The sequence below is a fragment of the Diprion similis genome, chromosome 13, assembly GCF_021155765.1.
Source record: "Diprion similis isolate iyDipSimi1 chromosome 13, iyDipSimi1.1, whole genome shotgun sequence".
NCBI classification, from domain to species: Eukaryota; Metazoa; Arthropoda; class Insecta; order Hymenoptera; family Diprionidae; genus Diprion; species Diprion similis.
In genome coordinates, this window is record NC_060117.1 from 104,369 (window position 1) to 128,793 (window position 24,425).

The 24,425-nt window shown below is 42.4% G+C and overlaps 5 protein-coding genes across 9 annotated transcripts in view; 2 read left to right on the forward strand and 3 right to left on the reverse strand.

Annotated features, from left to right (window-relative positions):
• Positions 1 to 91: 91 nt before the first annotated feature.
• LOC124414045 lies at positions 92 to 2,606 on the reverse strand. Its single transcript, XM_046894921.1, has 6 exons — positions 2,583 to 2,606; positions 1,471 to 1,617; positions 1,033 to 1,286; positions 733 to 876; positions 549 to 633; positions 92 to 354 (listed from the first exon to the last, which is right to left on the reverse strand). Exons 1-6 carry the CDS (start codon positions 2,589 to 2,591, stop codon positions 184 to 186), a joined length of 810 nt encoding a protein of 269 aa, XP_046750877.1. The 5' UTR covers positions 2,592 to 2,606; the 3' UTR covers positions 92 to 183.
• The window catches only part of LOC124414024 (RNA helicase aquarius), a 44,184-nt gene continuing 22,168 nt past the window's right edge, over positions 2,410 to 24,425 (forward strand). The window contains exon 1 of one of the 2 annotated variants that reach the window (XM_046894888.1): positions 2,410 to 2,497. Coding sequence is in view for 1 of the 2 variants with exons in the window: in XM_046894886.1 (XP_046750842.1) it covers positions 24,317 to 24,403 (87 nt within the window). In the remaining variant the exon portion in view is untranslated. Of the gene's footprint in view, positions 2,498 to 24,181; positions 24,404 to 24,425 lie in introns of those variants that run through there. The other variant, XM_046894886.1, reaches the window with a different exon arrangement.
• On the forward strand, positions 3,385 to 4,069 carry LOC124414050 (probable phospholipid hydroperoxide glutathione peroxidase). Its single transcript, XM_046894927.1, has one exon. It carries the CDS (start codon positions 3,410 to 3,412, stop codon positions 4,067 to 4,069), a length of 660 nt encoding a protein of 219 aa, XP_046750883.1. The 5' UTR covers positions 3,385 to 3,409.
• Positions 3,956 to 17,323, reverse strand: LOC124414023 (putative epidermal cell surface receptor). 4 transcript variants are annotated; one of them, XM_046894884.1, is made up of 10 exons: positions 17,046 to 17,323; positions 14,687 to 15,058; positions 12,863 to 13,300; positions 11,965 to 12,639; positions 9,972 to 11,498; positions 9,156 to 9,345; positions 8,409 to 8,910; positions 7,554 to 7,917; positions 6,734 to 6,927; positions 3,956 to 4,737 (listed from the first exon to the last, which is right to left on the reverse strand). In XM_046894884.1, exons 1-10 carry the CDS (start codon positions 17,185 to 17,187, stop codon positions 4,669 to 4,671), a joined length of 4,473 nt encoding a protein of 1,490 aa, XP_046750840.1. In that variant the 5' UTR covers positions 17,188 to 17,323; the 3' UTR covers positions 3,956 to 4,668. The 4 variants fall into 4 exon arrangements, with proteins under 4 accessions (XP_046750840.1, XP_046750838.1, XP_046750839.1 ...); XM_046894882.1 differs by having other exon boundaries at positions 14,270 to 15,058; XM_046894883.1 differs by having other exon boundaries at positions 6,709 to 6,927; positions 14,270 to 15,058.
• LOC124414049 lies at positions 18,392 to 20,588 on the reverse strand. The gene is made up of 3 exons (XM_046894926.1): positions 20,085 to 20,588; positions 19,796 to 19,911; positions 18,392 to 18,987 (listed from the first exon to the last, which is right to left on the reverse strand). Exons 1-3 carry the CDS (start codon positions 20,262 to 20,264, stop codon positions 18,612 to 18,614), a joined length of 672 nt encoding a protein of 223 aa, XP_046750882.1. The 5' UTR covers positions 20,265 to 20,588; the 3' UTR covers positions 18,392 to 18,611.

Consider the following 24,425-nt stretch of genomic DNA (forward strand, 5'->3'; position numbering starts at 1 on the left):
GAAGATTTTTTTGAGAAAGAGCTACGGTGTAGACTGTATTATCAGCGATGTATCCTTTGATGTAGGTATTGATCTAAACAATTTCACCTTGTATGCAAAGAATTGGATTTATTCATTGCACAAGTGGATTGAACCGAGAAGCGCAGAAACACCGGTAAAAGTTTTCACACGCATTTCTAAAGTTCATGATTCTTCAAGTCTGTACCGAAGAGATTCGTCTCGATGTTCCTCATCTCCTGTTTCGTGGGCATATACAGAGATTTTGAGTAGCCTGAAGTCGGTGACATTTACAACTCGTAGTACCAGAATTGTAAGTCCCATGACCCAAGCGGCAGCTTCCACCCAAGATGAAATCTTTGGTATTGCATTAGGACGAAGCAAAAGTTAGAATATTTTAAATTAGAAATCTCACAAAAACCTGTAATTGAGAATCATTCTCAAGGATGGCTGATATAAGTTGGTTTACAAAAATTCTTTAATTAAACGTAGCCTCACATGAGAATGTCATTTTTTCATTTTACATTTTACATAATTGTCATCGGCAATACCTTTGTGATCCCATAATATTTCAACACAAGTCTGTTGAAGGTGTTTTCTTTGCCTGTCTGCACATATTCCATGATGGGTTCATATCTTTGAGAGGGCAAAAGACGGACATAGTATATAGATTTTAGTGTCAGCAACTTTAGCAAATAAGTTGCTAATGAGGGAAAAATCCAACAAAAAGAATACCCAGATTGATTTAGCATCTCATTGAGACGGTATTGAAAATGATGAAATCCGTCTTGGAAATTGCAGGCCGACTGCCAAGTCAGCAACGTCAGACATAAGTTGAAAAGTACAGCTGGACCAACCAGTCTCCAAGGACTGTAGTATCTGGATGCGACAATATATTGTGTAATCAATAATTGTACGACAGTGTAAAAAAATGTAGGGTTTGTTCATGCAACTCCAGAGAGGATATGTCTGAAAATGTTAATTTCCAGTTGTGGAAAATTATTATTCACATTTAATTCATTGTTGACGACTTACATTCCAACTTGGTAACCTCCGCGCCCACATATGGAGAAGAAAGAGAACCCAACAATACCACAGATACACGAAAGAATCGATATTATCTGTATCGCAGAGCAATGATGTTGCGTATTGTGACTAACTGTTAGCCTGTCTTGCCAAGGTTGTCCCATGGACGAGATGCGGTCATTAACGGTACCTGCCCCCCATATCATCCGATCCGGTTCCAATCTTGGCGTCGCCCACAATATGCAACGACGCTCAAATAAATCCTATTTGAATCAGACGATTGATTGTAGAAAATACCAGGAATCCTCCCTGCCCAATACTATTAGCGCAACAAGGTCGGTATAGATGAGATGATTCCGTCAAGCCTTCATTCATTTACCTCAAATCAAACCGACAAGAGAAATTAGAATTCGAAAATATGTCTTAAGCTTATAGAGCTGAATATACCTGAAGTATAAAAAATGCGTGTGTGGTGACATAGCCGGCTATTGCGCTAACACAGTAGAACAACATTTGTAGTAATTTCCATAGTATTGAAATGTCGTTGGCATCGCGTTCAATTAACTGTTTATGTTTCGTTAGGAGCCGCATGTCCTAAGAATAATTATCGATTTAATTTTTGGTTAGCAATCATGTTGTCAATTGTCATTTGTCATAAGCCGCGCTTGGGATCGTAGACTTCAACTATTCCTAACCCGAAAATCGTATCCAGCACGCCGCGCCGGTCAGATCGGAACCTGATTTCGAATTTCGAAATACTCCAGAGTATCCGATGCCTCCCCATGTCAATGACTACTAGGATTATCCGGAATTTATCACGTGCTCATGACTTTCAACTGTCAATCTATGGGTGTATAAGAGAGATAGATGACAATCGATCAGGCGATGGCTGTGATAGGCGTGGACGATGCGCTTTGACCAATAAATACACGGTGGACATAATATATTCCTATATGCGTGCGTGTATGTATGTAGGTATTTAGGTCAGTCAATTAATTAAACGGTGGTCAGGAAGTAGGGCGCGGTGGTTGATTGGTGGACCGTTACGTTTGGCGATTTGCGGGACTGCAAAGGCGGCTGATTTTGTCCTTGATATCCCGGCCGGTGAGCGCGCTGAAATTTAAGAGGTCTTGTTTTGTAAACAACGGCCCGTAACCTAACCTTCCCGCATCCGTACCATATCCATATCCGTCGACCGTGCCGTGAATGCAAAGTGCACGCGTAGCTTGCTTCGGTTAATATAAAACTGACATGTCGAAAGCTTACATTGATCGGAAAGCGTAAGACTGCAATCGTGAAAGAAATCGTAAAGTTGAGTGCTCAACGATTAATATGCCGAAAAATTGGGAACTACGCAAACAGTTGGCAGCCAATATACCCGGCATGTGTGTAGTTACTGCATGAGAAAAGAATTACCTTTCCGAAATTATACACTTCAATAAGGAACGCATAATGAGAAAATGACATTTTTGAGGTGAGTTTATTCAATTGCTATTGTATTTAGTCGCGCACCGCGTGTCGATACATGGATAAAACCAAAGAGTATAGGATAAAACTACCAAAGGCATCACGCGGCGACGAATTCCAAGCCCTTTTTTGTCAAATGCCTTTGCACAGAAGGACCAGCCAATAACGTGAGTACTGATAATTTTAACCTCTCGCAGTTAGCTTCGCCCACTGAAATCACTCGTATAGTTTTGCTGATCTGTACCTGTCGTAATGCTATGCAATTAAGCGACCCTGCTGGCATTATATGAATCACGGTCACGAGGGTTGTATATAGTCAAGAGATTATTCGTTTCCGGGAATGGGCGAAGGATCAATTGGTGCTTTAGAAACGTATATATGGAACAGCGATTACACGCATCCCTGGACGCTCCCCGTATTGCGCAAGTTGGAAGCAGAGCATTTTCCTTGAAAAAAAACACCGTTTTTCGACAATCTGAAATTTTTGCTTGCGAACAAATAGAAATAACTCCTCAAAATATGTAGATATTTGAAATATTTAGCAACTTTCTTATGCGTTTTGTTAAGAGGAGCAATTTGAAAAAAAAAACTTGCAATATCTATATCTTAATTACAATCAGGTATATCGATGTTTAAACGTTTTTACAATTCATCGCCCTGGTCACTTTAAATGCCCCACCCTGTGTGTGTGTAGTAGGCAAGTGTACACGGTTGCGCGTTGCGATGGCTTGCCGATGTGAATGATGCGACGAGTTGAGGGGGGGGAGGCGGTTGAGTGGGAATGACCGTGAGGGTCATCACGATTCCCGGCGGTATTGCGTTCGAACGACACTGCATCAGACTGCAGTAGCGACGTTCTGCGACGTTCGTTGTATACGTGCGCACATAACCTAATTATTATCGAATCGAATACTCGACGATGAATGGAATGTGGGTGCTTCCGCATCGTCTTCCAACGGCGATACTCGTAATTTTGTTTTCAATCGGACCAACGGAGCTGGTTAAAGCTTCCGAGGGCTCAACATGCTCGAGGAACGACCGAGATCGTTGCTCCGAGAACAAGATGGAAGCTTTCAATCAGTACACGGATTGGAGAAGCGCCGGCTCTATGCACGAGTTCACCGCGAAGGACATACGCGGCGACGACGTATCTCTTTCGATCTACAAAGGGTTTGTTTGCATTGTCGTTAACGTCGCGAGTCAGTGTGGACTCACAGACAGTAACTACGCCCAGCTCGAAGAACTTTACGAAAAGTATCGCGATACAAACAAGCTTAAGATATTAGCCTTCCCTTGCGACCAGTTCAACGGCCAGGAGCCTGGATCGTCCGCAGATATAATGAAGTTTGCAAGAACGTATAATGTGCAGTTCGACATGTTTGAAAAGGTCAAAGTTAACGGGCCCGACGCCCATCCCTTGTGGAAATGGCTTAAGGAAAGACAGGGTGGGTTTTTGGGAAACGCGATCAAGTGGAATTTTACGAAATTTATTGTCGACAAAGATGGCCAGCCCGTCGATCGTTTTTCACCAACCACTCCGCCCAATGACCTGGAGGCAACTCTTATGGGATACCTATAACCGCGCTTGTGTCTACAGCGGGATATTATAAATCATGTATTGATACCTAAAATTCTATACCGTTCGCCCGGAAAGGAACAATATACCTTGAAATATAATTTCGAACTACATATGTTGTGTATTATTGAAAAAAGTTCGCTTACATTAGTTCTGACCGGGGATAGGGGTGCTGTCAAATCATCTAACATAGAATTGACGAAAACTTACACGTATCTTTCATTTGATTTCAATTGGCACCTTTTATCGTAGTTATGTATTTACTTTTGTATGTATATACAATCATTAGTTTTTATATTACAAAACCTTGCAACGACACACGCTTTATATCGTATGCATGATGTGCGTATAGGCGGTAAATGTAGGTACATTTATATGTATAATATATATTAACGTATATTATATCGAGAGTCGCAACTATATTATAAATAAGTATTACAAACGTCGACGGTTTGTCTCATTGAACCGCCGATCCGATAATTTAATAAATAAATGATGGTTGATAATTCAACAATCCAACACAAGTCTTTGTGAAGAGGGGCAGGGAGAAAATTGAGGCACGGGGTAGGGGCAAGAAAACTCCTTGGCATTGTGTTGACTATTCACCGAATCGTTTCAGTTTCTATCTCGTGCCCGTTGCAGCATACCGATGGCGTTGCGTTCTCACAAGTCTGTAATTTTGCAAATTGAAACATATACAGTACATCGTACACAAATATATATGTATAACAAATTCAATATACATATACTATAAGTCTGTAGAGATGAAATGATCAGGTAATTGGTACAAACGTATTGTGCAAATGTATGTGGATGATCAGGCTGAAGTTTGTGACGTTACTGTAATGATGCATTTTTAGAATGTTATTTTAGAATTGTTATTTTGTAACTCTAGAATTCACGAAAATTTATTAAACTGTTAAATACAGCATTGACATATACTCATTGTCAGACTTTTCAAATTCAACTTATTCAGTTATTCTGAAGGTGCGAAACAGTAATTTTCCTCTCAACTAACTTCAGCCTCATTGCGGATGATGATTTTGAATCCTAACACTTCTCTTGACTTGCTGGCTTCCTATTTCTCTATAAACTTGATCTTCATATGCCTGTCAACAAACATCAAACTATAACCGCGTACATTTTCAAAAAATTCCGCGCATCCTTCTGACCTCGCTCTTACGCATAAATATTTAGACATTATTCATTCTATAACTTTCAAACAATTTTCTCTTATCGAGTAATTCCTGTATAAAAACATCATATTTTCAACGAATAGACACATAGAAAAAAAAGGTCTTTGTAAATTTCACATCGGTGCTCTAGAGTTGAACAGACGAGATAATGAATCTAAAAAAATAAAAATAAATGTATCTCGACGAGTGTTATCGTATCGTCAAATTACTGCGAAAAAAGTGTGCCTTGTGGCCCAAGAGTGTACCAGTTTCTAAAAAAAGTCACTCATCCATGCAGAAACGAAGGTATGCATGTATGTATGTATGTATGTACGTATGATGTGCGGACATACGATAGGCGTATAATACAGACAGCCCCGAATAAGGCGTAGAATAACTTGACGAAATAGTCCAGTCAGTACAGACTTTGACCCGTGAATAATTATTTAGTGAATTTTTTTTTCACAGTTGTCTCGGGGGGGTCACTAGGAGTGTAAATTCAAAATGGCGACCAAATCGTGCTCATGCGTATATTCGAAAAATGGCTTTTCTTGAATAACTCAGCCGGTTTTGATTTTACAGAAGAATCGCGATTACAAAAGTTGTATAAATTTTGATTCACTACAAGTTTAGTCCTTACAGTTTTTCTTCTAGGATCAAGATTTTTGGAATTAAACCTGAAAAAAGCGACAAATTCGAAATATTTCCATTATCTCATTTATTTTCAACTTTACGGCACAAATGAAGAGGACCAAAGATGCAGAGAATCAAATTCTGAACAATTTCGGTTCTTACCTTTTTTTTTCAAAAATCGATATTTAAGGTCGTACGCCGACCATGGAGAAACAGAGCGTAAACTCTTTTCCGCACCACCAAAGAGGTAGAGTTACAGGCGCGTTTTTTTCATGACGTGGTACATATTTTCGGGTTAAATTCCGAAAATATCGATTTTTGGAAAAAAAGGTGGGAACCGAAGTTGTTCAGAATTTGATTCTCAACAAGTTTGTTGCTATTCATTTATGCCATTAAGTTGAAAATAAATGAGATAACGGAAATATTTCGAATTTGTCGCTTTTTTCAGGTTTAATTCCAAAAATCTTGATCCTAGAAGAAAAACTGTAAGGACTAAACTTGTAGAGAATCAAAATTTATACAACTTTTGTCCTCGCGATTCTTCTGTAAAATCAAAACCGGCTGAGTTATTCAAGAAAAGCCATTTTTCGAATATACGCATAAGCACGATTTGGTCGCCATTTTGAATTTACACTCCCAGTGACCCCCCCGAGACAGCTGTGAAAAAAAAATTCACTAAATAATTATTCACGGGTAGGGTCGGTTTTTTGGATATAATGACTGGACTGAAATGTGAACGGTTAATGTTAATCTTGTTACGATATCCTATATTAGAAGGAGGCGGAGTTGCATATAATGTATAAAGGTGATACGTATATAAAAGTGATTGATTACCCATAGTTTCTTGTTGTATTTCTACCTTGTAGGAGGGATTGTCGTAAGCGGCGGTTGATTTCCGCGGTGAGATGTCCGCCTTGCTGCTGGTGCGTCTTTTCATCAGCATCATAAGTAAAATAAGTGTTGATAAAATAGCAAGAGACGCGACGATCGCGACAATAACAAGAGGGCCGTAATAGTCACCCTCGTGTAGCGGGACCTGCGCAGCCAGCTTTCCTGCAACACGAAAGTATAACATACCGTTTACTACATTCACATACACTGAATAGACTACTTATAGCTAGGTACAACAATTACATGATGAAGAAATCTACAGGGTGGGACTGGTTTTTTTTTTTTTGGGCCAACCTGGATATCAGATTTGAAATAATCCATGACGATATATAGCCGGGGACCGGCACAGGCATGTTTTTCAAACGCGTGCAGTTTAGTAGCGGTTCGATAGCGTGTCATCTTTTTCTTTTGATTCTAGGCGACTTGGTCGCCGCAGATATAATTCGCAGAGGTCACGCCGCAAGTTAGACCAATTTGTCTAGAAAGTATGTTATTTCTGACTAAAAAAATTCCACGATAACGCGGCCAGTAATCAAGCCTTGACTTTATAAGTAGTAGAATAAACTACACAGCCTGCGGTTAGACTTGTAGCTGTAACAATTCTATAAATTTTGACAGAAAAAATACTACGCCAATCTCAGTTTGTTAGTGTATTGAATGCAAAAACATTTCTTTTCGTAGGTGTGTATAATGGAGGATGATTCGATGTTATATTTGGCGCAGGTGCCATTCGCTCAGACCTGTTTCGTAACGTTATAAAGCCTTCTCGTTATATAGCTCCTCCTCACCTTGTTGTTGCAAAACACCGGCAGACATAGGGATCCCCGGTTTTGTAACAAAGTCCTGCACGTTGCTTTTCTTTATCCTGCCGTTAGTGAGATATACTTCGATCCACAGGCGGTAATGCGTCCCCGGCTTAAGTTCACCTATTGTCGTTTTAGCAGGCGAGTCTCTCTTAGCAATTTTGAACGTGCTCGTATCTTCCTTTCCTGTATCGCTCTGGTAGATTGCTCGGTATATGTTCACGTACTTGTCCTCCGGATACGGCACACCCTTCCAAGCGACTTCCACCTCCGTTGATTTTATGCCCTTTATCGCAACATTGATGTCGAAGGCGTAGGGATCCGGCGCTGAGCTCGTGGTGAAGTTGATCTGGAATTACGTGTGGCGATCTGTACGGTTATACCTATATGTATATTATATGCGCTGATGTTGCAAGTGTATTATATATATAATACATGTATACATGCGTACGCTGTCACAAGATATATAACGGTCAAAATGGTTGGCGTTAATTTTATACCCGCAATGTGCATCGTAATGTGTGCAATGGGACAAACATTTTATTATTTCAACCTTTTGTTTTTGCCTCACTGAAAGACAAAATATGAAAAACTGAGAGCGAACCATTTTTCACGATCTTCTTTCGAATGTGTCCGAAGGTATAAGCATTCGCATTGATTAACTCACCAAGCGTACGCACGTAGGCCTGTTATAATTCAAATTCTTATCAATCGGTCAACTAGTCGAACATAACGAAAAAAATTCACACACGAAATGCCTTTGTGCCTCGGTTTACCGAGTCAAGGTAAGCCGACCGTTGGAATGCATACGTAACTATAATAATAGGCTGCGACACGTACCGATTTCTCACTGACTAGTTCGTTAGGTTGGCCAGGGAAAGGTATGAAGTATATTTCAACTTGATAGGTCGCCGAAGGTTTCAAATTTTCAAGAACGTAGCTCGTCACGGCTCTGTGAATTAGCGGGGTGGCGGCGTAGACCTTGCCTGCGATTTCCTTGTATCGGAGTTGGACGCCGTCGATAAACTGTAGCTCGTACTCGGTAAACTTTCGCCAGACGATGTTGGCCCACGTTGAGTTTGTTTCGGCTACTGTCAGTTCGGCATCAGTCGGTATTTGTGGCGGAAGCGTTGCAGCGTCAGTGTTCTCTGCCTCCAGAGTGACCACCCTGTATATCTTGCTGATCGGGCTGTTTGATAAGTCGCGTAGCTTCACCATCACTATGACCTTATACTCAGTCGATGGTGCTAGGTCCCCCAACTCGAATTCCAGCTGTTGCGTTGCTATCAGATCGTCGGGCGGCGCAAATATTTGGGATTTCCACGTTGATGGGTCAGAGTTCCTTGAGAAATACAATAGAATTGCCCATCATGTATACATATAAGTATAACGGACGCGGCTGCTATTAAGCTACGATGGTCGCGTCGTGATGCAAAAATTAGAATGTTACTGTATCTAGTAACGTATACATTCGAAGAATAAAAGTCGTCAATGCGAAAGCCTGTTCAGTGTATTAGATTATCGACAGAATACCCATGATGTATTTGTATGATATACGTGTAAAGTATAGTAAAATACGAGACTCACATCATTTCGCTGGTATACCGTACTTCAACCCTTCCGTGAAGTCCCACCAGTATACGAGGGACGGTGAAGACGAGTCTGACACGATCTTCTGTAACCGCCTCCAATGTCTGAACGGTGATCTGATCAGATGAGGATTGAATTTCTGGACCACCCTGAATAGGAAATCCTGACGGCAATCCGTGATCCAGTCCTAAAAACACAATTCATCTGACCTGCTAATTTTCCAGATCATCTTGTATACGTATAATACGTGTTTATTAGGGTGTTTGAAAATTTTTTTTTTTCCTTTTTCGATGCACCCCTATGCTCATATCTCATGCACCCGTAGGTAGCTAGGTGGGCGGGCATATGTTGGTTTGATTCGTGTCCGCAGGCTTACGATTCTAACGAGGGGGTGATATTGTATGAACGCATGAATAAAATAGTCAAGCAATACTAATTCTATAGAAAATTATGGATGAAAAGTATCCGCCGAACTGCGATTCGCCGACGAATAGAATTGCGCTCGCGTGTAGAGCACTTGTTGGCAAGCTGATTGGGTGATGAGTAACAATTGGGGTGTGAAAAACAGTGACAATTGGGGGTGTCGAACGTCAGAGGCTTGCCAGTGGTAGCGGTATACACGCGGCAGAAATTCCGAACCCGTCTGGGTGGTGCAACGCTGGCATGAGACCACATTATTATTATTATTATTATTATTATTATTATTATTATTATTATTATTATTATTATTATTATTATTATTATTATTATCGTTGTTGTTGTTGTTCATTTCCAAAAAAAAAAAAAAATTTCTTGCTGTGTACCGAAACGAACCTGATACGGGAAACGAGTGCGTGTCGTGGACTATGGTTGTGCCGGAGAACGGGTGATTCAACCGGGTGAACTGCCCCGAATCTTGCGGTAAGGACAAGGGCACCGAACCGTGCAGCGGCGGTCCGCTTCGTAAAATCGGCCCTTCGCCTCCAGGGTAGCGTTGGAACGGTCCGGGATTCGGATCCTTCTTGCCAACGTGAAGCAATAATTTCTCAATGTGTTGACGTGCCCCGCTGGGTAGCTCGGAGCTTTGGGGTACATCGTATTCGCCACCTGTCTCAGTAATTTCACGAGGATTGAAATATTGCAAAGAGCCAGGTCGGTACAGCACCCCGTCATCCCCGCGTTGTCCTTCTGCTCCCGCGCCCAGATCCACCACCGTGTCGTAAAGATTCTGATCACCGCCGTGTGGGTATTCCTCCAGCCGTACCAGACCAGGATGACGGAGTTTAATCAAGCTATGTAACTCTTCGGGCAAGTTGCGAGTATTCGGATGTAGGATACCTGGGCCGTACGAGAGCTGATTGGGCATCGGATTTCCAAGGTATACTACGCGTGAAGGTTTTGTACTATGATCGAGGTGAAATCGATTGTCCGTTACCGAAACCCTCGTGGCTGATTGCGGGTCATCGTTCCAGTGATCGTATGGTGCGACAGTTTTCGGCCCGTCGAACTTCGCGGCGGTGGTAGTGCTTGCGGCCTGCGTAGGAGGCGACGTGCCTCGGTAGATCGTGGTCTCACGGTGATTTTGGAAATGAGGTACGGCAACCTCGTCGTTGAGAAGTGTTGCGGGAATTAGGTTGGGCGCGCGCAGGTGGTGGGTAAACGGCGTGTAATTGGTTTTCTGGTCAGAGGGCGAAACGTGGGTGGTGGCGGTGGCGGTGGCGGGCGCGTCTTGCGAACCCTTCGTCGCCGATACGGGTAAAATCTTATCCAATGTTGGAATCAATTGCGACGAATTTTCATACTTCTCCGGAGTTATTGGGGGAGCGAAACGCGTCACATCACCTGTGGCCGTAGCGTCGTTGGTCGGTTTCATAAGTTCGATAGGTTTCTTCGATTCCGTCCTCGATTTCAACTTGTCCTTGGGGACCTGTATTAGGTGATTCGCTTTAACGTGGGTCCGCGGCGTCAATCGAAAGATGTCCTCTGTGGAAGGTTGCGTCAGTACGAAATTCGGGTCATATGGTCCGTGGTAAGGTGGGGGTGTAGGCGATGCGGACGTCAATGGTATGGCCGTGACGGTGGTGTGTTGTGACGTCGGGTGACCCGGGTCCATTGGGTAGTGGATTAGTCCGTGATCGTCGGTCGAGTCGGGGTTAATAATCGAGTCAAAATTAGCCGCACTCTCGTGCGATTTTCGTCTAGGGATCGTTGTGTAACGATCCGACAATCCCTGCATAACGGTCCATTTCTGTTGGTCAATCGGTTCGCTTATACTCGGTATCTTTTTATCGCCAATCGGCTGCAGCTGGTCGATACTGTCTGTGGCTAAGGGGCCGGAATACGTTGACGTACCGTTCCTTCCTGGAATAAGCAAAGTCTACAGTTGTCACAGAGGAGTCGGGGTAATCGGTCATGGTTACAGTTGTCAGATGTCATGCTTGCTACAATGATCCTTATTATCTACACCTTTATAACGGGTGTATATTACACTCGGGCAGTATGATATGATATTGGCACGTTTCACCCATACATATATATATATATATATATACGTATATAGATGTATATTACATATAGTTTTCGCGGCAATTAATCCTTGTACTATACGACTGCTTGTGATAATTATGTATACCTATATCACCCGCGTGCAAATATACGCGTACGTCACAGACACTGTATCGTGACGCGTGCGCGTAGCCAAGTGTATATTACCATGTGGACATGCACGAGACACGGTGGTACTTGTACCTAAACATGATCTATCATATGGGTGCAAACGGGGTTCGTATAATTCGCCTTGCTAAAATCATGGATACTTTGAACTTACCGATCGTCGTGGGCAACGAGGCTTCGGAGGGTTTTCCGCATACCCAGTGCAAGCAGCACTCGTCCCCGGGGAGATGTCTCAGGGATGCGTGAGTCGGCGGGCATTCGAGATTCGTTGGCGGCAAAGCTGGGACGGGGGGGCACGCTGGTTGACAGGAAACGTTTCCCATTTCGCAGTAACATCTCTTGTCGCATCCGGTTACGTTCGTCGGTATCTCACTCCAATTGTTGTACATTTTGTCCTGGTAAAGGCAGGAGCCGTTGTTTTTGCACCTAACCTCTTGGGAGCAACAACGGGGCGCTACCGGCACAAAATCTGCAGGCACTGACTCCCAGTCGAGGCAGTTCGGATCCAGCACATCGAGACCAAAGTCGGTCGGACACTCGATGGTCGCGCATTCCGTTTTTGGGCCATTCCCTTGAACGTCCTCGCTACAAGTGCAGAACGATATGCACTCGTCGTACCATTCGGCGCCGATTTTGTACGATGTACCCCGGTGATTGCAGACACCAGCTGCCTCGGTGCCTTTACTATCCGTGCCAGTTGTTGTAGGGCTCGCGATCGGTTGACCTGGTAGTTTGACTTGCAGAGGCGTCACAATCGGCCGATTACCCACCCCGTCGATCGCTCGAACGTAGTAGGTACGGGAGGGTTCCAAACCTCCAATGATTTTATCTGAAAATTGCATTGTAATTTTGTGTAAATCACATAACCCGCTGCAGTTACGTTACATCTATCGGTATCGGCAATCTTCACATTATGGCTCTGTATAATTATGAATTTGCACCAACGTCAAAATCTCGACTAATAAACCGACGCTAAAAAAGTTTTTGGTCGATTAGATCCAAACATTTTCGTCACGGGGAAATACAGAGAGATCTACGTCGAATCTGTATACCTTCGCGAAGTTTCTCCGCCCTCCAAAGAACATTATCCGTTGACAGTTGAATCGTGACGTTCCGCGGTGTCGTATTGTTGGTGAAAAACAGTTTCATAGCGGTCGAGTTTACCGCCTCTATTCTGATAAGATTACCGTACGGCTCTGCCGACGGAAAGTCAGGCTTGATCTCGTGGTCGCCAAGAGTCACGTCGCAGAGAGTGATCGTACAGCAGGCGTCTCTTGGATCGGGTACGGGGACACACTTGTCGGGTTGGTTCGTGTTCGATGCCATCATCGTCGCCATTGACGTTGACGTCGAATTCGAAGGGCATCTTGGCCGGCACTTGAGCTTTCCTCTCGCTTCGCATACGCACACCTGTGAGCATCCATCCTCGACGGTGCCACCCCTTGGCACGGTTTCGTTGCCCAGGTAGCAGAATTCCTCCGGCTCCGTTTCTATAGTTTCATCATAGGAATGTAAGAATAATATACCATGTATAATATATTCGTATAATTTACATGCATACATATGATATACAATAAGCTCGTCGAGAGTCGGTACCCTGTTTCAGGTGAATAGTCGCCGTCTTGCCGAATTAATACCAATTTCAAGTTAAATTTTTTCATCGGTTGATATGATAACGGCATTAATAGTTTAATGATAATCGCCATGTAGACAAGTGTGCCGCCTGGGATGTTAATCGGATGGGGAATTTCAATGGCTGATCAGATGGAATGACATTTTTTCTCAAGTGATTAATGACGCGTTCTCTGCTTTCAATACACAAGGGTGTTCGGTATAGTATACCTGGCCTACGAAAATGAGTTTCCAGTATCCGGTAAAACCTTGTTTAACCGGGGTGAACAGGACCGGGAGCACCCCGTTAAAATTTAATCCACGGAGGATCCAAATACAACGATGCAAGTGTGTATATGTGTTTGTAAAATCGGAAAATTGAATTCAATTTGCTAATGACTGACTCTGCAAATATTCATAATGGTAATATATATTAATGAAAAGAGTATTATTCATAACCATGCTACCGTCTTTATAACACTAAAAGAGAAGACGGTTTACATTTTTGTTTTCAGACTGGCGTTAAAAAGTCTACGAATAGACATTCGTCAGAATCCACCTCATCCTTACGTGTACGACAAACTCCTCGGGCATACATGTAGTCCATTCTATTGACCACAAAATGGATCCTCACGATCGGAAGTAAAAGCAGCAACGAAATATTTCGCAGCAAGACCGGTTAATCCGCATCCGAACCGGATGAGGCCCACCCGGTTAATCGAGATTTTACCGTGATTCATTGCTTAGGAACAAAACTGGAGTTGGAAAAAGAATATCAATTGGTCATTCGTTATGGGTCAGTCTGGTGTTGTAACGGTAGGTATAACTTAAGGTAGAGTCATGCATACCCGAATCTTGAGCACACACTACCGCAACGCAACAGGGCTCGCCTGGTATTGAGCTCTCTCGACAGAGGGGATCCCCGATTTCTCTTCCAGCGCGGAAAAATGGGGGCGCACAAGTAAGCGGCCGACAATCATTGATTCTTCCGTCCTTGCTACACACGCATCGCTCCTCGCAATTTCTGTAGACCTCCGCTCCAGGCGCGTACGTCTCATTGCCTTGGGTACATCTCACCTCCGCACCCTGTACAGGTGACAGCTCAACAGGTCCGGGTGCATCCGCGAGAAAGTTTAACCCGGTTACGTTTCCACTCGCCAAATACTCCCCACCCTCGAGGTCTTTGTCATCCTCGTCCATGCTGACGTCGCTTAAATCCGTTATGTTGCCGTGTAGTGAATTTCTCGTGTCCGGTTTTCCCTCACCTTGCATACCGATGCTATTTCCCTGCAGGGCACGGCCGCTTGATTCTGTTGCAAATTCTGGGCCATCTTTAGCCGGGTTCTCGAAGGATGGTACGCGTGTCTCCTTCGAATCAGCTAGCTCTTTGGCTATTCTTGTCATATTAATCGACGAAGCATACGCGGCAGTCGTCGATGCCGTTGACGATAGTAGATCTTTGGCTACGTTTTCGTTTCCTTTGAAATTACCGGTTGCCAAGACTTTTTCGCTCCCGCTCAGAGGATACGTGGACAGTGCGTCACTTCCGACCGTCGCAGTAAGAACTTGTCCCTTTGACGTCTCGTGGTTTGAGACGGCCGTGGGCAACGGTCGCACACCAGGTACGTCATTGTCAGCTGCGGCAGAGAAGAAGAATTGCTTATACATATAGGTATGATGCCGTCACGAATAGCGTGTACGAGTTTTGATTCTTTGTACATCGGATAAAGACGGATGTTGTATTTTTGTTCTCATGAAAGTTATTGATTTGTGTTTCTTCGAAACCACCCAGTCAAGACTGTCGAAATACCGAGCGTCATAGAAATACATGGGCTGCTTAATTTGAGATGTACTGTGTTATGTGTTTATAATTTACACGCTTTGATATGTAGAAAAGAAAGCTTGTCTCCTTCTTGTGATAGGTTCTGGCGAAAGTTGTGTCACCCGTGATAGCGCACTTTATTATCGTATCGTATAGAAAATACATGGGTATGTGTGTAACTCTGTTAGTTTATACGTATGTGTAGATACAGAGAAGTAAAAACAAACTTATGTGACCGAGAACTATATTTTGTGAGAAAGTCGCGTGTATGTAGGTAAACGATTATACCGGCTCAATTTGTTCGCTTGCAGTTAAATCCTGGAGCCTACGGTATGTCGAATTTGTATAGGTGCAGGCTGAATACATTATACACATACGCGCGCGTGTGTGTGTGTAAAATGCATAGCTTGGAAAATGCAAGGAAAAAATTGTACGATCCTGTTGCAAACTCTTGTATTATTGCACCAATAATTTCTGAGGAAAATTACATGTTCTCGTCGGCGACTTGGCCGTAAAGCGGAAGAAATGTAGGCCAAGTTGTGGTTCCGATACAATCCAATGAATCCTCTTGCGAGGGGACTGAGAAGGGTTTTGCCCAACTAAAATTTTCCATAGGCGTATATAACGGCATCGATTAGAGATCGACCATTTATTGGCGCATACCAAATTCATTTATAATACCAAAATTGCGTTATACATAGTCGACATGACGGGAAGGAGGTACAAAAATCTCTGAAGGCGTACGTGTATTCATTCATAGTAGGAACGTGAAACGAGGAGCCCGTTTATCGTCCTTTTCTACCTATACGCAGGAACCGCATTCTTTAACTCTGACAGCAATATACCGGATTATAGTCAAGGGATGGATCAGGTATACACAGGCCTGGGCGCAGCAGCGCAGGTATAATAACACGCGACGAGCAGCCGTAGAGGTATACGCACGTAATAATACGAGCATTCGAGCGGATCACTGACGCTCGAATAGGTTATAGGTATATATATACACATTCCTGGATGTATGCAGCATTGCGCATGACAAGAGAAGTGAATTGATATACATCGCGTAAACCTAATAAAGCATTCGCATCTCTCGTGAATCCGAAATAGCGTCAAAACAGGGAACTTGGAGATTGTACGGGAAATCCTCGTACTATTATCGATATTTACGTATGGTGGGTTTTTCCATTAAACTGAAACGCAATAAGGCTCACAAACGCAGAGTTGTAGCTGCTGCGGATACTGCGTAACGAATTTACACGAATACGCCCATCAAATTTAACTATACACGCGATCTGTTCGGGCATACGCGTGCGTTACATGCATGACCACACAATTTTCCGAGTTATGCGCCTGCGAATATACCAGTCGGCTAGCAATCATCGCCACGATTATTATCGACGCATATTACCATACGTACAAGCTGTTGATGGTAATTAACATCCATATGTGCAGCGAAAGCGTCTGTGCTATTACTCGTAAGTAGGTAGGTCTGCGGATAACGGAAACGTCTACGTGCGCGTGAAACGAGTCCTCGTGTGAAAAGCAAGTTTTGAACAACCGTGAACTGATTCGATACAAAGCGAAAGCCTCTTGACTGGTTGGATACTTTTCGCGCAATTTCTAAGAAGAAAATCGATTAACGAAAAGAGCGCAACGTTTCTCACAGATGCTATCGCCTTATAGGTATAAAACAGTGCGTGAGCTCATCCGCGGATACCTATACGAGAACGACGTGTGACGACGTCGCTTAAGTGTCCGGCGGTTGTTTTTCACATGTGATCTTTGCGAAGCATTGAACTCACCCAGAGGATTTACTCGTTGGTCGGTTAACGTTGTAGCCTTCGTGAATTCTTCGGTGTGCGCAGCAGCTAGTATACCATAGACGGCTGATCCGGTTACCAGTAACTGTAATAACCACCGTCTCGAAATCTTCATGGTTAGCATTCTTAACGCATATTTGTTAATTCCACCGTTTTACCGCACGTCGCACAAGTTCCACACTCTTTCACTACGCGAAAGTCTTTACGACACTATTCTGATATTTTATACCGTTCACAGCAAACGAGGATCAACGCGTAAATACAGCAGTTGACAACATTTCACATCCACGCGACTCTTGTAGGAAAGAAACTCTCGAGAGGGAATAAATCTCTTTGTTCCCCCTGAACGTGAAGACCTGCGACCTACCGTGATTATATTTTTTTGAGGGGAAAACACGTACAATTATAACGTGTACAACACTGTTCTCTAATTCGGCAAAACTTTATTTTTCTTTTTTTTTTTTCTACACTCCGGTCGTCGTACAAACGCGTATGGTTAGCCAAGCGATAACCGCAGGAGCCTTCTCTGCTAGGGAAGGCTTACGGACTTCTGGAGACTTGTCCCGGTGAACGGTGAACGGTGAACGGTGAACGGTGAACGGTGAACGGTGACCGGTAAACGGAGAATCTCCATCTTGCCCCGCCACACCGCGCCTCGCCTCCTTTCTTGGTTCTCTATTATACGCTTTACACCTACAGTCCACCTCGCAGTCCACCTTCGATATACAGCAACAACAGATCGTCGCCGCCACCCCTATACCCAGTACCTATACCTATACCGCTTCTCTCCTATCTATAGTGTATCTTTTGATCCGGCGAGAGGCAAGAGCTCGAGCTATGTACAGTATATTATAGGGAAGAGAAGAAGGAAGAGTTTTTACCGTTCGATACCGGTATATATTTATGACACACACGTAGAGGTATGATACATTTAACCAACATATATTAATATATGTATACCAATCGGTGCAACTATAATTTCCTCGTCTCGCTGAATTAGCCCACGCAGCGGAAAAGGTGATTGTCCAATGTATATATATTATATTATATATATATATATATGCCATAATTATATACAGTATAGTATATCGATATTTTATTACTTAATAATTAGCGTACTACTGTATTCACCGGTTTCGACTTATCTGTTTATTTATATTTCACTTGATTGGCAATGAAGATGTATTCTAATTGCATTAATGATGAGACATAAAACGTGCATTAACATATATTGGAATTTTCACTCGCTCTCAAGTATCTTTTTTCTATCAAATTTCTTGCATACGACTACAATTGCGAACATACACCATTTCATCACACCGCGGGGGGATTTCTGGAAACCATAAAACCAAGATCGCCTACCAGCGAGCAACATTTCTAATTATACATTTTTGTGCTCACCGAATAGGGATGACTTGCGATAATCGATGTGCAAGGTGAACTCTTACCTGTCTCTTATTTTCACAGTATATAGTAGGTATATAGAAATCGGTGTATAATGTTCGTGTATACAAGTATGTACTAGGATGAAAGACGTAAAGATACGTGTTATAGGATAGATATGTCGGAACACGTTCTGAAGGTCTCCTGGGGTCCGCAACCTAGAGTTCCGGTCTGCCCGAATCCGTCGTCCGTAGAGCATAATCCCCAGTTGTTGCCCGTCCTCCAGTGCCATCTTAGCACGCAGTGTTCGCAAACTAATGAGTCTGGTAACTGGACCGTTGCCGTATAACTGCCGGTAGCCGTGTCGGCGAGGGTGTAGTCGTAAGAACCCTCATCCAAAATTAGAGGATACATTCCGAAACAATCTTCCGTCTCAATTACCTCAGGACCATCCTCGAGTGGGCAAATATTGAAATTGAAATACCCTCTGTGATTTGCAGTTATCATCACGGTCAAGTTCACCCGCGATCCCTGCTCGTAGCTGTGTCCACATAATAATATAAATATATAAAACTAAAATTAAAACAATGCGTGGCATAGAATATTGCACTCAAATACGCCGGAGCACGTGAGGATATATCATACGAATATAATCATTGTCAGGGTATTTTTCTCGAAAGCAATTGTAACATATCTAGAGGGTCGTTTATAATTCGCCGGAAACTTGACTCCTGAGCAAGAATTAGAGCCGCTTGTGCGGGTATCGGCATAGGTGTCGGGTAAAGTCTCAGGTAGCGCGGTAACTTTATTCGCACTTCTTTTCACTAACCGATAGAAATTACCCGGTATGTTTAGGTACAATATACGTACATACATGCGTATAAGGCATGCGTGGACAAACATCACATTTTCTGTTTACCTGGTTCCTGCAGTCTGTTATTTGTTAGACTCGCATATACAAGCTATACACACCTATACCTATATCAAACGTATAATTGGCACATTATACTTCTAATAATCGCAGATAGCGGAAATCAGTGTTGCCCGTAAAGATAACGGTAGTTGATCAAATTTTATCGTTTGATTTGATCCTTCAATGATTCTAGGTATACCCGTATCTGAATAGTTTCTATTCTTGATATTTATTTTCGCTTTTCGCATGGATTAACTCATTTTCAACGATCAGACCTTCAGGCACGATGTAAAAAATATGCACCCATCGGTGTGACAGGACACGGCCCTGCACCTTACATCAGATTATTTCCATGCGAGCTTTATTCTGTAGTATCCTATCGTCAGTCGGCATAAGTAGACATAGCAACAACTATAAATATAATAATTTAACTCACGTGGCAACAATAATTCCATTCCCATAAGTCCCTGTATTTTCGTTCGGTCGTGGCTGCTTCAATGCGTAATCATCTCCGCATACCCCGCATTGACCGCTGTTTTCGTTCCATTGTTTCTAAGAAATTCAATAAAATGACATAATATATGACTTGCCGAAGCTTCTTTCATATGAACAAAATAACAGATATTATCATATTCTATACGCTAGTTTTGTAACCGAAGTGCAGCGAGGTGGCAACGCAGAATGACTGGTGAAAAATAACCATTGGTGATTGATGAATGACCTACGGCGTATCCTCCGCAAAAATTTTCGTTGTCATTGTAGTTTATCGGAGTCGAGTATCCCTGTCGCCACATGCTACTCCTATTCACAGGATCAACAAGCATACCATGCCCTAAAGTCTCTTTTACGAACAGTATTATCAGCCACGACGATGCGACAGTCAGGTGCCGGCCAGTGACGCGCATGTCTTTCGGTACGGTTTATGATGTGTTATTACAATATCACATGCAATTTCAACGATAATTTCGTGAGGCTGCAGCGTACCACCGAATGTTCACCGTGTACGCTATGGGATATATATATATATATATCGCCAGCTATCCTTAACTCGCAAAATCAGATTACTATGAGTCCACATCGCTGTACGCATCGCCTTTTATAGAATCTGTGTGTTTGTCGCAGTTCGAGCGATAAGGGATATCATACCTTATATACCTAGTGTTTTAAGTCTGATGCGTGCCTAGATATAAATATGACTGTATCTAGTATCCGATGTAGCTGCAAAGCATTATGTACACCACATCCACTGATAATAAGAGCATCGTAGGAGGGTTACCTGTACGATATCAATTCTCCCTGACTCATACTTGTTGATGTTCGATAATATGAGAAAAAATGACAAAAAATATTTGGCGGTGGCAAACGACCCTGTGTATACTTGGGCAGGTGTTAGCAATATTAGAGTTCTCCTCGGATTGATGTAGGTCTGAATTGTATGCAACCATCAGCGTTGCAGATTATACGTTCAATAAATTTCAAGCCTTGTCGCTTACTGGTTTAAAATAAGGGTGACATGATCGGTCGATTTTGCGAATACTGCGTTGAGATCAATTTGCGAATCAACACCGTTTCTATAGAAACCGTTTCTACAGATATCATTTCTGCAGAGTTCGTTTCTACAGAGTTCGTTTCTACAGGAGATATTTTCTACAAAGTTCGTTTCTACAGAGTTCGTTTGTACAGAATTGCGGGGACAGGATCGTTTCTACAGAATTCAGGTCTGCAAGTCCGTTTCGTTTCTACAAGTGGCGGTCAAATAATTTAAATTAAATTAAATTAGATTAAACTAAATTAAATCGAAATGTACGAAATTTACAATTAAATGTATGAGAAACGAACTTCCACGACCGAATTCTGTAGAATCGAACTTCCAAATCTAAATTCTGTAGAAACGAACTGCATGTCGCAATTCTGTAGAAAAGTTTTCTGTAGAAACGAGCTTTTCTCCTTTATTCTGTAGAATCGAACAATCTACAAGATTGCGTCTGCAGAAACGACTTTTTAGAAGGATCTCCGTAGATACAGACCTGAAATGATTCTGTAGAATCAAACTTTCCAGATAATATCTTGTGTAGAAACAAACTCTGTAGAAACGGTGCTCTGTAGAAACGGTTTCTGTAGAAACGGTGTTGACTCCATCGTATGCAATCCTGGGTATCGATATGAGTTGGAAAAACTACATGGTCTTTCGTAGAAACTGTGTTAATAACAACAACAATAGCAACAGTTAATACATGTTTCCGGTGAACTTGAATGGTGAAATGTGTACAATCATCCAGTTGTAGTTTCATCATCGAGCGCTATTAGAAGTGACAAGACAAAAATCATTGATACCATTACAACGTTTTTCAATTGACAGCAAAATCGAGATTGCTATTGGTACTGCAATTTCTTGGTATCTCTACGTATAGCGAATAAAAATTTTTTGTCGTATTTTCAATGACCTGAATTTCGGCGAAAAAATTCTATTTCCTCATCATCCCGTTGAGTCACTAACTTCATCACTTATTCTACGTATAGCGTGAATGTATCTTGAAGTCAGCTGCTCATACTCACGTTGAAGGTCACTCACGCAGCGGCGATTATCATCTTTACAATTCGTTGTCGTATGGGTCGTGTGATATCTGTCTTCTAAAATAAAATACTACGCAATCAAATATAATCGACATTGGACGCAGGGCGCCGAGGGGGAGGATGATTTAGTTTTTTTTTATCACTACCGTGAGTTCATTTCATGTGCCTAATGAAACAAACTGAGTATTTCAACTGACAAAGTGAGGATGTCGAGGAGGGTGAAAAAATCCAAGCAAATAGTAATTTTTCTTTCACTTTATTGAGTCCGCTCCACCATTTACCTCACGCAAAAAAGACGGCAAATATGCCACGGACATCAAACCCTTTGTTGTCCTTCCAGGCTGTTGTATGATACACGCTAGTTTCTTTTTTTTCTGTACTCTTCTGATATACGAACTTTTCACCCGGTCCCTTCTCATCAAGTCGAATTCCCGCGCACCTCTGAAGGAGATCGCTTCATTAAGGCCCCGCTGACCTGGCATGTCATATATATATTTCGTGACGTCAGAAGCGGGGAAATTGGGTGAAAACGCCTATACGAATCCTGCGATAACGAGAGTATGAATCTTACTCGGAAATATTTTAAATCGTAGCTTGAATAATAGTGTACGTGTGAATCTCAGTCACTGCTCAGGCAAATCGCTGATAATGTTTATAATAAAGAATGATGAAGTGAATAAAATCACGCGACAACAAACATGGTCGATCGGAGCTACCGCATGTTGAATATTCACTGATTGCACTGTTCCGCAATTTCTTTCACCCCCGCCAGGGAGATTCACACGTACAAAAGCATACACGTTATCCGGGAAAATTTATACTATCAGTTATTTCTTTGTAAACATGGCTCGATTCGTATACGCGTTTTTCATGTGACAGCAGCCCGTTAATGGTCCACAAGAAGTATGTTCCGATCTGTAACTGACATCATTGGTTGGATCTAACAGAACAAGCCAATGAAATCAGCGGCCTTAGTTCACCGTTCAACGTTCAGAGGCGCTGCACGTATTTATGACGTCACGATTTGATATTTTCAAGTCACTTCAGCGGCACCTTAATCGACGCATACAACGTTGAGTAACCTGGTTATTTCGACGGTGGGACACAACGAACTCTATGTTTACCGACTGACAAATCCTAGACATAACATTTTGTGTGAGATGGCGCTAATAAACGGTAACTTACTAGATGGACACGAAAGACGCGAGCATGTACAGTGTGACGTTCGTGCGGCACTCCACGAAAATTCCCCAAGTTTGTTACTAGAAATTATCGCAAAAGTTCAGCTAGACTTTTCACATCGTAGTTGTGGGTTGCCAAACCGATTAATCACTAAAGTAAAATGGACAACGTTAACAAATTCGCGTAATTGGATGATGACACCGGGGAAAAGGTAATTTTCTTATAAATTATTGGAATAAAGTTTTTCTTACCTTTTATGAAATGGCTTCTTCGTGGGATCGGTGAATCTTTGATTGTGATGGAAGGAAATTCTTTGAATTAGACACTGAGTTGAAATTGGGATTTGTTTAAGTTAAATATATTCTGATTACAGAGATAAAATAGAAATGAACAATTCTAAAACATTGGTATGAATTAATATAATTAATTCTAGACTATTATTCTAGTTTTATTCAATATCGAATTTCAGATACTATAGTCGCGTAGCTGTGGTGACATTTAGTTGTTTATTCTTAGCGGGATTTGGCTTGTACAGATAGTATTTAGATCTTGGGTAGTTATAAAATAATAATATCACAGTCTCCTGTAATGTGAGGATCCTGTAACACGGTTTTTAGACTCTTGATTAATGATATTTGTTGTTATACTTCATCTAGGGATATTCAAATGGTTAGGCAGCTTTTTGAATGATTTGGTTACAGAATTCTCACATTTGGAGTTTGGTTAGATGGTATCAATGTTATGGAATATTAATAAAACATACCAACGTTTCGTTCGGATATTACAGGTGCACGCGGTGCACGCATATTCCGTTATACCAACTTCAACTACTCTAGTCCACGGTCTTACATACAGGTCTTGCAACGACCGTGGTGGGGGTAGGCCCGCTTAGTGTCCCAGTTTTTTATTTCGGTTTACGCCGCAAGGTGCGCCAGTGGTGCCGGTGGTGTGCGAGAGAGAAAGAAGTAGTGCTTGCGACTCACGTCCGCCCAAATGCAACGCATGCGCCGTCGACCCTAACCCCACGGAACAATTAACCAAACCACAACTACTCGACATTCTCGACAGTCACAACCCCGGCGGCGACGTTCCACGATTTAATGTGTTCAATCGTGACCGTTGGCCGATAGTAATGAAGTTTGTTTTGTAGGTGTTTAAATTTCTGCTCTTACAGTGTTACAACACTTTCTCATACCTTAAAATGGAAAATCCGGCAGTTTCACTGCTTGTTAAAACTAATAATCCTGCGCCCACGGTTGATCAAATAAATGCCGATAGGATAACACAGGTAACATCATAGTTATGTCGTA